The sequence below is a fragment of the Eumetopias jubatus genome, unplaced genomic scaffold (assembly GCF_037043125.1).
Source record: "Eumetopias jubatus isolate StellerSeaLion01/CBP00866 unplaced genomic scaffold, mEumJub1_p1.0 scaffold_14, whole genome shotgun sequence".
NCBI classification, from domain to species: domain Eukaryota; kingdom Metazoa; phylum Chordata; class Mammalia; order Carnivora; family Otariidae; genus Eumetopias; species Eumetopias jubatus.
Window position 1 is genome coordinate 23,189,490 of NW_028274820.1, and position 14,199 is coordinate 23,203,688.

The 14,199-nt window shown below is 37.7% G+C and overlaps 1 protein-coding gene across 1 annotated transcript in view; it reads left to right on the forward strand.

Annotated features, from left to right (window-relative positions):
- The window catches only part of FBXL13 (F-box and leucine rich repeat protein 13), a 248,021-nt gene that overhangs the window by 129,675 nt on the left and 104,147 nt on the right, over positions 1-14,199 (forward strand). The window contains exons 11-12 of the mRNA XM_028117807.2: positions 2,872-2,972; positions 12,497-12,626. Coding sequence (XP_027973608.2) covers positions 2,872-2,972; positions 12,497-12,626 — 231 coding nt within the window. The remainder of the gene's footprint in view (positions 1-2,871; positions 2,973-12,496; positions 12,627-14,199) is intronic.

Here is a 14,199-nt window from a genome sequence, read left to right on the forward strand (position 1 = left end):
GAGATGTGTCTTATTTTCTGTGGTAGTCCTAGCACACAGCACAGATATTGGCATAGTAAATAATCTACAACATTAAGAATGAATGAAATTGTATGGACATACTGAGTAGGTAATGGAGAGCATGGCATAGAACTTGAGATTCCATCTTGGGTTGACATTTTTGTATTCTTAATTACATCACAAAAGTGAGTATGATCAACCTAGAGAGAGAAAGAAGGTATGAGAAGAGAACTTAGGATTGAACCTTGGGGATTGCTGACTTTTAAAAGTAGGTAGAGGAGAAGAAATAGCAAAGAATCTTAAGAAAAAACAGTAAGAGGGGGCGCCTGGGTGGCTCAGTTGGTTAAGCATTGGCCTTTGGCTCAGGTCATGATCCCGGGGTCCTAGGATCGTGCCTTGTATCAGGTTCCCTGCTCATTGGGGAGTCTGCCTCTCCCTCTCCTACCTGATTCTGCCCTCTCTTGCTATCTCTCTCTCTCAAATAAATAAATAAATAAATAAAATCTTAAATAAAAAAAAGAAGAAACAGTAAGAGAAGTAGGGTGAAAACAGAAGAGCCTGATTTTGTCATGCTCTTCATTCAGCAGCAACTCCAGCATGACATCCACACCTCCCAGCGACGTCCTTCTGGTTCTTTCTTTCAAACTTCTGTTTCATTCTGTGGATATTTTTAGTACCTAATACATTAAAGATATATTTATCTTTATATAAAAAGATATATAGGGAATTTATATGCTATAAAATATAGGTGTTAGAGGGAATTGAAAATGAATCAAGTTTCAGTTCCTGCCCTCAGGGAGCTTCAGTTCTACACTTCAATAACAGATCACAGTCTTTAAATTTGGCTCTCTAATAGGAAACAAATGCCATCTGCATTGAATTTGTGAATATCAAAGTCTTTTCCAATTTTGGAGTCTAATACTAGACAGGGCTGATAATATTATCCAGCCACACTTTACTATTGTTTTTCCCTTTGAAGCACAGACTGGGAGACAGGTTTACATTTAACGAGTTGAGTAACATTCATTCAAAAAGCTTTATTTCTAAGAAGCTTGCCTTATGAATATATTACATTCAGAAAGATTTGGGTGCATTGTGGACCAATTCAGAAACCATTTTGCAATGAAGATACTCAAACAGTGTTTGCATTTATGTGTTCACGCCTCTGGGGGTTGAACCTTGAGCTCCTTTAAATGCTGAGAATGGGATTCGTCTGAAGTTTCTTGGATGTCCAAGCTCCTCCAGACAGGAAAATGCAGTGAATGGTTTGCTTCCTTATCTTAAAGGAAAAATGAGCTTCCTCTTTGGTACATAAAACATACTTCATCTTCCTCTTCCTGGCCCCACATTTTCATCTTCTCTGTGGCTACCTCCCCGAGGGTGTATTAGCCAGCTCGCTACCCTTTCCTTGCCCCATCTCACTTGCATTTTGGCCAGTCATTCAATAGGTGCATAATCACTTTGATATTTGGTTGGCACCATGAACATTTTTGAAGATAGATTTCATTTATATTAAATTACAGTGCCATTTATTATGATTCTTCATTCCCTCTGGGAAAGTTGTACTATATATATATATATATATATATGTATATATATATATATATTTTTTTTTTTACTCTATCCACGTATACTAAATCCTGCATTTTAGTGGTGGAATATGTAGAAAAATTTCTGGCAGCTTGAATGCAGTGGCAAGAATACAGTGCTTATTGAATCCCTGCACTTGCACTCATGCAGCGTCGGCACACAGAGCATTTCCTATAGTAGAACTGCAGGAATTTGTTATTGTATTACCCATGACTCCGAGGAATAGCTAGGAATGGAATGCTAAACATTGATGATCCTACTGAAAGTAAACCTTTGCCATCCTTAGTGGTGTTGGAGGTGGCCATATTGAACATGCAGAATTCTTTCCCAAACCATATTCCCTAGGCAAGGGACAATTTACTTCTTCCAGCAATGGCCTATTCTTTCTAGGACCGATGTGCCACAAATATTTAAAACTAGCTGACTTGTCGGTGTTCCTGGGGAGACGCATCCACCATCATTAAATAAATAAAAACCTGCTGCTACTTACTCATACTAGAGCATTTTACAAGCAGTCACCCATATAAGAAGCAGCTCCACCACAATCAAAGCTTGCAATTCATTTGGTCTTGTAAATGTCAATTTAGGGCTCAGGCTTGAAATGACTATTTGTTTTCCTGTCTCTTTCAAGACATAGTCGCTCTGTTTTCTTGCACCTCAGTGTCAGCTCTGGGGGAGGGCTGCTTGAATCTTGGAGAGTCTCACCCACAACACCCTCAACACTGAACTTCATGTTCAAATGTATGTACCTTGTTTTTTTTCTTTTGCTTCAGACCATTTCAAGTAAATTTGGTGAGACTCTGTTTAGCTGTTTTAGTATATTCACTATAGGACCACAGAAACTTAATTACACACACACACACTTCTATAAATATATATGTATAAAAATGGACTCACTTTTACTATTCCTGTCTTTCAGAATGATTTTAGCAAGTTTTAAAATAGATCAGGTTTTAATCACTTTCATGCATCTGAAGAGTCAGGAGTGGTTGACACTTTGACACTTGAACTCAAATTTCCTGTCAGCGTTGAACTTGCAAGGGTTCAAATTTTAACAAAGTGTCACTGTGATGGAATGGGACTTTATTTCCAAAGAAAGGGCAGGCAAGAGAGTAGTGAAGCTTCAAACAAAACCATCACCTTCTGTTTAATTTGATTTACAACTAATAACCAAGAATATGAAGAGACCAAGGCTTGCATATACTTTCTGGGAGAGAGATAATGGGGAAATTACAAAGCCTGCTAGACTGTGCTAAGATTCTCCCCTCTGTTTTCATGCAGGATGAATCAATGAGATACATCTCCGAGGGCTGCCCTGGAGTCCTGTACCTCAATCTATCCAACACCACCATCACCAATAGGACGATGCGAATCCTGCCCAGGTAAGGCTTGTGGTATCTGTATTACCCTGGAAACAGTTCTGCCCCTCAAGGCTCTGGCTTGCTCCTGCATTCCCCTTCTGCCGACACCCCCTCCGTCAGTGTGGCACCACGATGGTGGTAACTGCACGCCCGCTTTCACGTCCCCAAGCTGGTGCCTATTCTCTCCCTCCCCGGGGCCGGGGTGGGGGGTCCAACTTAAATAACAGGTCCTCTGCTTGGCCAGCGTTTTTGTGTCACTCTTGGAGCAAAGTGCCCAGTAGCTTGAATTAGGCTCTGCCTCTTTCTGGTCCTCCTTCCTGGGCAATGGAGCCTGGCTCCTAAATTCTAGTCCCATGTCTGGACTTCTCAACAATGGAACACCAGTGTCTTCCCTCCTTGGACCTCGAGCACTGCAGGGCCACATTCCCTCTTGCCATGCTCTGGTCACCTGCAGGTACCTCTACCACCTCCAGGAAACCTGGTACTTGTTGTTTTTTGATCTATGGACTGTTGACAAGCCTGAACACAAATGTTGCTTTTCCTCAGCTAGTGCTTCTTTGGAAGAGAAGGGACAGAAGAATACAAGGCATCACCAAACGTTGACAGAATATTCAAATTCTGCCTTCAGCTCACGTCATGATCCCAGGGTCCTGGGATCGAGCCTGTGTCCCTTGGGCTCCCTACTCAGGGGGGAGTCTGCATCTCCTTCTCCCTCTGCCCCTCCCTCCACTCATGCTCTCTCTCTCTGATAAATAAAATCTTTTTTTAAAAAAGTGCATCATGTTTATAGCTGCAACATTGCAAAGACCATAAAAGATTGAGGAAATATTCTTTCAGGACTTGGAAACTATTACCTGATTCGGCAAAGAAGTCACTCATGTCACTGATGGACAAGTGAAGTCTGCACATACATCTTTGTTGTTTCACTTTTGTCTTATTCATGAATGTAAATGAAAATATTCAGATTGAAACTATACCCATTCCTCAATATTTTTGAACTTTGTTTTTATTTTTTGGTGAAAACAAGAAGTACATCAGAGTCACAGAATTTTATTTTTCCTTTGAACACAAAGAAGACAAAATTACTAGCTGCATTTATAAGTTTGGCAAAAGTCCATGAAAGCATTGTGTGAGAATCTATTGACTATATCGACTTTACAATAAAGAATATTGTGTATTTTATTATTATTTATAAGTTGTGTGTTATACATATTCCCTATCTCTAAGATAGTAAATGTAAAATTGTACAAATTTGTAGTAAACATATACACATTTACATGCATATATGTTTTTAAAGTGCCAGTTGTTAGATATTTACCAGTACGCCAATAATTAAAGATAAAATAATTTAAGAAATAATTTATATTTTTATAATTTTTAATCTTATCAGGAACATAGTCTAATTCTAAATTTTTTTTCAAATGTTTTATTAACTGTCTCAAAATTTTGTTTTATTCATATGGGTAATCTTTGCGGTATCTCTTCAATTGTCGCTATGAATGTTATACTTTCTGATTTTAATTTCTCATTATATTTTCTAAATGGTCATTTTTGGACTTGGGTACAGTACAAATATCTTTTAAGGTTTTAATTTGTAAGATTTAGTTGATTTCTTTCATTTGTAAGATTTAATATGAAATGACCTCTAAAATAAGAATTTAGGCAAAGTTTCTAAGATTTCATAAGTATTGTTCTCATTTTCTAAACAAACTCTTGTATATTTGATTTTCTCTTTGACCCAATAATTATTTAGAAGAGAATTTTTGATTCCAAGTAGTTGAAGTTTCTTTGATTAAACTTCTGGTTTTAATTTCTAATTTTGTACAATGTGGTCAAGAAATGTGGACTGAATTATTTCTACCTTTTGGAATTTATTGAGATTTCGTGGTGGACTAGTGTATATAATTAATTCTAGTAAATCATCCATGAATGTTTAAAACAAGAGAGTTTCTTTTAGAGAAAAAAATCTCTATGTGTATGTGTGTATATACACATATTTCACAGTATAATAGTGATATTGGTTGTCTTTTATAATCAAGCTTCTTTAATTTATTTTGATATTTTTATTTTACATATAAAGATTAATAAGTAGTATGTTTCATTATAGATTATAGCATTTATTCACATAAGATTATATTCTTTATCATGGTTGATGTTTCTTTGCCTCAAACTCTATCTGCTATTAATATAGTCACCTTTGGTTCCTTTTGCTTGTGATTTTGTGGAATAATTTTATGTATCCCTGTATTTTTATTTTTTATTTTTTAATTTTTTTTAAAGATTTTATGTATTTATTTAGAGAGAGAGAGCATGTGAGCGGGGGGGAGGGGCAGAGGGAGAGAGAGGATCTCAAGAAGACTCTGTGCTGAGCGGGATCCCACGACCCTGAGATCATGATCTGAGTTGAAATCAAGAGTTGGCCACTTAACTGATTGAGCCACCCAGGTGCCCCTGTATCCTTGCATTTTTAATCTTTATGTTGGTGTATTTTAGATTTGCCTTTTATATGAAGCACATAGCTAACTTCTATTTTAAAATTTTTAATTCTGACTTTTTAAGAGGTTAGTTTAGAAGATTAATATTTCCTTTCAAAATGGAGTATATGGTCTTATTTTTCTTGCTTTATGTTTTTGATTTTTCTGTTACTGTACTGTACTACTCATTGTTTTCACCTTTTGCTATATACACTATGTTGTTGACTTTTATTGTCTCAAGGTATTTCAGAGGTATGTGCACATTCTGTTCTGTATTCTAACCAATGGCTATTTGTATTTTTTTTTAAAGATTTTATTTACTTCTTGGAGAGAGAGAGAGAATGAGTGGGGGTGGGGTTGCAGAGGGAGGGGGGCAGACTGACTTAGGCCTCGATCCCAGGACCCAGGGATCATGACCTGAGCCGAAGGCAGACACTTAACCGACTGAGCCACCCAGGTGCCCCTGTATGTTTTTTTTAAAAACAACCTTTTAATACGTATTTCTCCATTGATCAAAGTTGTGATGGAACAATGACTTTGGCCCCTCTCCCCGTGTTAGACCAGAGATCTAATACACTTTCATTCTCCCCTGAACTTGATGCTTCTCTACTTCTACCCTTTGTACATAAACACATATAAATCATGAGTTTTATTAATCATTTAACTTTCCTTTTAATATTGACTGTCACGTTTGTGATGATATTTATAATTATGTAGTCCTAACTCTAGTTTTGTCATTCATTGATGGTCCATTTGTTCCACAATTTCCTTATTCTTTAATTCTGATTTTTATTCCTCCCATGATGACTGGAAATATAGTTTAAAAAACTCTTTATCTGAAAGATAAACGGCCATTGCTTTCTGAAAATTACTTTCTTTTGTCTTGGAGGGTGAACAACTCCTCTTGGCATATGGTTCTTGAATTATGTCCCTTACTTTACTCTTATAATCCTACAAATCCTGCCCCATAATCTTTGGTATTTCATGTTAAAGAGAAATGTAAAGCCAGCTTGATTTTTTTGTTCCTTTGTTGGTAACTTATTTTTTCTGCTAATATGCCTGCAAGAATTTCCTTTTTCCTGAGAAATTAAAAACATTTTCCAAACTTATTTGTATTCTTTCAATTAACTTTTCCTGGAATATAGTAAACCTTTGAACATTGAAACTTAGATCTTTTCTCAGCCAAGGAAGCTATTTTTCTTTTTTAGTGCTTCTATTCTATTTGTTCAGGTTTTATCTTAAGAATCTTTTTTTATTTATAGGTTGAATTTTTATTGCTGTCTTTCAAAGCTGTCATCTACTCTCTTGTCATTTTTATATCTGTATACATTTCCTCAGCATACTACGTTCTCTGTATCAGTAGTTCTCAAAGTGTGTTCCAAGGATAGCTGTGTTGCAGTAAATGTTTAATAACTAGTTTGGGTAGAGGCTAAGGGGATGTTCTGATTTCTGTAGTGTGAGTACTACCACCATGATCAATTTTAAGCTACCAACATGATGTATCGAATGTGGAGTTGGGAAGAAATGCTAATAGTTGGCTCTCATGGGCTGGTGTAAACCAGCTCCAGTGACACCACTGTGGAGAGCCACGACCCTTTCAGGAGTTCTAGAAAGTTCTCTAGTCCTCCAGTATAGAATATCACTCAGTACTTTTCTTTAAGCATTCCATATTGAGATATGTATGTGTATGAATATATGTGCATGTATGAATGTGTGTGTGTGTGTATATATATATATATAGAGAGAGAGAGAGAGAGAGAACATATATGCTTGTGTGTGTGTAGAAAGAGAATATATTACAAAATCCATTAAATCCCTATGTGAAAATCTGAACTTACAAATTAGATGATTTGGGATAGCATACTTTTTGATAATCTTTTCTCCTAGGAAATTTAAAATAATACTACAACCATGCATAGTTTTTAGGGACATTTATTGTACAAATGAAGCTGTACCTTTAATGGGCAATGGATAGAAAAACAGGACCCAAAATGAGAATTCTGTTTTGATTTTAACTCAGTTCTTGCTATTGAGAGAACATCCAGGGTAAATGCACTTGATATTGATGATTTTTGTCATATGAAAAGAATGTACACTGACTTTCTTATCTATGATAAAAATATATTTCATAATGACTCTCTATTTTTCTCTGTTTTCCACTGTTTCAAATATGCATGGGTATGCAAAAGTGTTCTTTAAACTATAAATAACCGGAGAAATGTTGTTTGTGCTGTTGTCATTCTCTCTCCAGTGCCTTTAGCCTTTCTTTCCAAAGAAATTGTTTGCCAGAAGAAAAATATAATTTGTTTGCCCTTCTCAACAACATTGATTTGCCAGCTTCTTATCTGAATATTTTTCCTCACTTCTTTAGGGACTTGCTCAATTTTCTAAAGTTGAAAATGAGGGCTGCTCCTAGCCCATGCCCATTCCAGGACATGTTTGCTTCTAAATAGTTCCTGAATCAAACCCTTTCCATTCATTCCACAACCTAGGTGGCACTCTCAGCACTTCATTTGCCATAGCATCCTGATGGTTCACCCTTGGTCTCTCTTCCCTTCAATCTGTTTTGCCTTATGCTGTCAGAAGTATCACCCTGGAAAAATAGTCTTGTCATATCTTTGACATGCTTAGGGTCTAGACTCTTCCCTGACAGTCCCTTAACATTATCTGATCAAACCTATCTGCCCAGGTTTCCCAAGGGAGGCCCTTAACTCTGGTCACCAGATTGCGGCATGCTTCTCGTTCTCTACAGCTGAAATGCCTTTCTCCTCCTCTCTGCTAAGCCATAGCCTTTACACCTCAAGTCATACCATCTACCAGAGTTCTGCAATGATTTCTTCTTTCCCTGAAACCTAACAGCAACATTCATTCACTTATCCACCATGTATTGATCAATTATTGTGTGGGAGACATTCTGGGCATGCAGGAGAACCTCAAGTTTGGCACAAGAAGTTGTTCACTGGATGAAATGACTCCCAGATTGAAAGTCCCTAGATGGCCGTCTTCAAAGGGGAACCTCATGGGAACCATCAGTTTGAAAACGAGCAGAGGAGGAATCCTAAGAGGCCCTGTAGACCTTTCTAGGGATTTCCAGGGCTGAAGACTTAAAGCTGTGGGGGATGGGAAAATAATCAATTGACAGTGAAATCACTTGGCAAATAAAGCTCCTTAATGGAGCATCATACATTACAGTGGCATGGTGTTTAATTATTTTTCATATAGATCCTTCAATTGGCTCGGAAACTTCTCATTTATAGGTGCTCTCATGTTATATAGTCTTACCAGTAGCCATCAGAATGGGGGAGACAGAGTAAGCTGTTGCCTTGCCTGGACATCCTCAAGGTCTTCCCTATGAATAAGAGGTCAAAACACTGCATTTGGATTTCAGCAGAAATTCTATTATGCAAAACTGCCTCCGTGAAACTAAAGAGCCCAACACTTAAAAGAAACTACTGCAAACCCTCTCTTTTACAGATTAGGCCTTGTCTTGGTGATTTTTCAGAGAAATTTTTGTTTAAATACATAATTCTACATTCCTTCCATAGTAATTCCCTCAGGTATTGGTGATCTAACACAGAAAGTTTCAATTCGTTAATGGAAAAAAAGCCAAAAGAAAAAAAGTGTAGTTTCTATAAGAACTGGGACTCTTAAAGATTATAGTAGCAGTAGAAAATTAAGTCACAAAGGGAAGCCCTCCCCCCATTAGAAACACTTGTTATCAAATAACGAGGAAAAGATAAACACAGGCTGCAAACACTGCCTCAAAGTAGAATTAGAAATACCAAGTTGTCTCTGGCTTGAGAAAATGATGAACCAGATCTTACTCACGTAAGGGACTTATTTCTGTGCCAAAATTCAGAATAAAAAGTTGCAGTATTGCATAAAATTTGCCAAGTGATTTCACTGTCAACTGATCATTTTCCCATCCCCAACAGCTTTAAGTCTTCGGCCCTGTAAATCCCTAGAAAGGTCTATAGGGTCACTTAGAATTCTTCCTGTGCTGGGTTTTCAAACTGATGGTTCCCATGAGGTTCCACTTTGAAGACGGCCATCTAGGGACTTTCAATCTGGGAGTCATTTCATCCAGTGAACAACTTCTTGTGCCAAACCTGAGGTTCTTAACCTGGGCTCAGTGGATCCTCCAAGGAGACCAGGGATGGACTTCAGAGGTTCCATGAATTTTGATGGGAGAAAACTAATCTCTATTTTCACTAAGCTCTAACTGAAATGTAGGTAAAAAAAAAATCACAGTAGTATCAGCAGTTCCTGGGACTCCTCAACCATATAAATCTCAAACATTTTCTTATTATAGTTGTTACAAGTATCTCAAAGTATTATTGACACTCATCACTACTTCAAAATCATGGGTAGTTATTAGCCCTGCCACTAGATCTTGTCATTTAATATGGTAATAAAGAAGCACATATATTATTATTCCACTCATTTGGTTTTTTAAAAATTTTGATAATGATATCTTTCAATATAATTAGCTGCTTTTGTAATTTTAAGTATTATTTTACACATTAAAAATATTATGCTGACAAAGGGTCCATAGATCTAGAAGTATGTTACACACAAAAAAGTTAAGAACTCCCCGTTTAATTCCTACTTTAAGTATTTGGGTTTTTTTGTTTGTTTTTAAGATTTTCTTTATTTATTTGAGACAAAGAGAGAGAACAAGCAGAGGGAGGGAGGGGGCAAGCTGACTTCACACTGAGCGCAGAGCCCAATGTGGGGTTCGATCCCAGGACCCTGAGATCATGACCTGAGTTGAAATCAAGAGTCAGAGGCTTAACCAACTGAGCCACCCAGGTGCCCCTCTACTTTGAGTATTTGTTAACTGATCACAAGGACTTAAAAAAAATCAAACAATAGGCTTGGGCTAGATTTGAATATATTTGAATATGCATGACTTTATAAGTGACAGCTACATTATTATAATTAAAGACAGACTGATATAGAGGTTAAAAATGGTTAAGAACAGTCTGCAAATGAGTGGGCAACACATCAGGGGAATAAAAACTACATCAGAGGCTATCAGCCTCACTGGAGTTAAAACAGATTAAAAAGGGCATTAAACCTTGATCAAAATGAGGGTGTAGATGTAAGGTGAGGTCCACCAAAGTCTTGGAATCAGTTGTATACGCCACTTTTGTCAGAGAAGCATCCATTCCATTACAATGGAAGAAGATAGTACAAACTTCATAAGAACAACTAATATGCTATTATTTGAAACAGTAGTAGCAAGAATATATATTTTAAAGCTTCTACTTACTGATTTTAATCATCAAAAATCATCCTTAATATAATACTGTTACATCTATGTTCTCATGTAATTGTCATACCTCTGAGAGGAAAGAGTGGATAGAATTACATCCATGTTACAGATGAGAAAACTAAGATTCAGGAAAGCTGAACACAGTGGGTCAGGGTTAAAAAAAAGAGATAATATTATAATCTCCACTTAACAGATGCAGAAACAATCTGTGAGAGGTTCGGGAAGTTGCAGTAAGTGTCAAGGCTGAAATTTGAATCCAATTTTGTCAGATTCCAAAACCTTGTGTATTTTCCATTGTGTTGTGCTGTCTGCCTTACTATTCCTTTCTCCAAATTAGAGAGCTAAAGGGTTGTTAGAAATGACAACCTCCCACACACACCCCAAGAAAACTGTACTTTGCTCCGTTGAATCACAGGGGTACACTCCAGGGAGAGGAAAGAGAGGAAGGAAAGCATTTCCAAAACTTTGGCATAGCCCTTGGTTAACTCAAGGGCCCCAGGAGAGGGGGCGTGTCCTTGGGATGTTAGTGCTGCTTCTGCTCCACGGCCCTGCCCACAGCCACTGGGGAATCCAGATGGCGTCCCTCTTTGTTCTGTTGAATCTCATGGACATTGCTGGAGGGGAATGTGTGGTCTGCATCAAATCAGTCACTCTGGAATGGGGAATCATTATATATCATATAAGATGTGCTTTTCAAATTTTAGGAATACATCTGATTAACTGTCCATGCTTGCATATCTTATTTCCCATTTGCATGAAAGTAAATTTTACTAGTCATTTGTGGGCTTTTGAGGGACAGAAAGGCAGCTTCTTCCCACTTTTCATTCTTTTTGCTTTCCAGTTTGCTGTTAAACTGTTGCAGATCACAAACCAACAGCATGTTGTTAATTCCATTACAAGAGCGAGCAATAGTGAGAGTTCTTGCACTTTCAAAAAATGCCAGGCTTAGGAAGGCTTGGAAACTTGTCCACAGAATGTCCTCAAACTGTAAGCCCTTGCACGGTAGTACAGGCTCATCTTAATTACCGCCCTTTTTTTCTGGAAGCAATCATTTTGCTCATGGTGGTAATGCCATATTTAATCTGTTTGAACTCCAGTGAGATTGATAGCCTCTGATGTCATTTTTATTCCCTTCATGTGTTGCTCAACTCATTTGCAGACTGTTCTTTTTAACCCATTTTTAAGCTCTCTATATCAATTAGTCTTTCTTTAACTATAATAATGAAACATAAAATCATGCATATTCAATTTTTTTTTTCAAACCATTTGCTTATCATGTCCATTTTGGGAGCTTGTTATGTTTAACTTTGCCTCCTTTCTGCCCCAAATCCTCACTGTCATGCAACAGTTAATCACCATTTAAATGTTTACAAAGGGTTTGTCCATCTAGACATTTTGCACGTTGTTTTGGTGCTCCTAAAAGATAAAACTTAAATGCAACAATACTGCAAATACTGTAACTTTGGTTTCAAACACAAACTAATGTCCAAACAATATGAATGCAGAAACGTCCCCCACCCTCAGAGCTCTCCCTCAATCAGCCTTCTTAAAAATCTAGGCAAATCTATATTTTCATTTAAAATGTAATGATGCATTATCTGATATACTACTCCAAGCTCCTTCACATAACAGGAAGAGCATTAATAATTACGTTCAACTGCTGAAGATTTGCAAAGAGAAAAGAATAGTTGATAGTTTTACTTCTCTTTGTCATAGTGGCTTAAGAAAGATGTGGAAAACGACTCAAATATACTCCCTTTCCTTCCTCTCTCCTCTCGCCCCTGTCTTTTCAGGTACTTCCAGAACTTACAGAATCTTAGTTTGGCTTATTGCAGAAAGTTCACAGACAAAGGTTTACAGTACCTGAATTTAGGGAATGGATGCCACAAGCTCATCTATTTGGACCTTTCCGGCTGCACCCAGGTTTGTCTTTCAGTCTTCTCTTTCCTGCAGCAAGCGAGGAAGTCCTCCGGGGGACGGGCTACATCCAGCCCTCATGTTATACTAATGCTGTGCACGGACTGCAGCACACTTTTCAGAGGTTTTGAATTACATAGCCACAGCTGCTTAAATTTTCCCCAGGATCGCTACTATAGGCTCTTGGCTTCCTTCCACTGGAGTGTCACATCCACACACAGGCCGAGCTCATTGGATGATGAAACAGACCACTTCTGTGTAGATACTTTGAGCACAATTATAATACCAGAGTCCAAATGTTGAAAACTTTAGAATTGCTACCAAGATACAAACAAAGGAAAAACATTTTGGGGGGAGAATTTGCAAAGCACTTCCTGAAAAGTCAATGAGCTCCCCCAGGGGCTTTCAAAAAATAAATAGCATTGGGTAAAATGCCACAAGTGCTAAATATAACAAAAGAAATACAACAAAGATTGTACTTTTTAAAATTGCATTGTGTCCTGGGGCTAAATAACATGAGGGTTTGAGATCTACATGGGGAAATATTTAAGTCTGAGGGAACAAGGTGAAGGAAAGTTGGGTAGAAACTAGGGTATAGTTGTGGAGGGTAGGCCATGGCACTTTGGAAATAGTTGCTGCCTCATTGGTAGTTTCTTCTGCTCTATTTTGGTAGATTTAAGTCATGATTTTTTTAACTTCTTTTCTTCCACCTCTCTGTGTATTCTGTTAATATTAGTATCATAGTATGATCATCCTTCTATGAAAATAATATAATAGCACAGATGAAAACTGGCTGAAACATTGCTAGTTAGCATTTGTTGAATTGGTGTTATATGCCAGGCACCATGTTGAGTGCTTTACACAGATCAGATTCATTCCTCATACAAACGCTGTATAGTGTGTATTGATTATGCCCATTTAGAAATGAAGAGGCCAAGGCTCCCAAGGTTGCACACCCAGTGAAAGCACATGGTACTGGTGCCCTTATAAGCACCTATTGGTACATATGTGGGCAGGGAGAGTCCCCTGGAGGGAATACAGGCATAGTATGGGTTTCTCCTCCAAGTCCTTAAAGGGATAGAACTTAGCTACTCACTGTCACTGGCATACCATGGTTCCCTGGTACACTAGGCAGTAGGGAGGATGTAGGGGAAAGGTGGGGAGGGCTCTAAGCTAGGCTTGAAACATCTAGAAGTTACATTTCTTTCTGATCTATTGATGTGTAGCTTGCTAAACATCAACATCTACCATCACTCTCTGACTGAGATGGACTTAACATTCTCTCCAGCTTGACTAAACTCTAGCCCCTGACCTCCCTTTTCTTGGAGCATTTATTTTAGAAAACTTGCAACTGTACATTCTTTCTTTGCTCTCTTTGAGATAGATAAAAACCTCATTAAAAACTTCTTGATGGTTTTATAACCCAGGAATGCCTTCCTCAAGGGCCTGGGAGCCATCCTTTGATATGTATCTGGTATCTCCCAGTCCCTGTGGGAGGGTAGGTGCTTTATTGCTAATTGAAAACTTTTCCTAATCACAGAGAAAACTATTTGCAAGTTCAGGAATAACTCAATGTTTT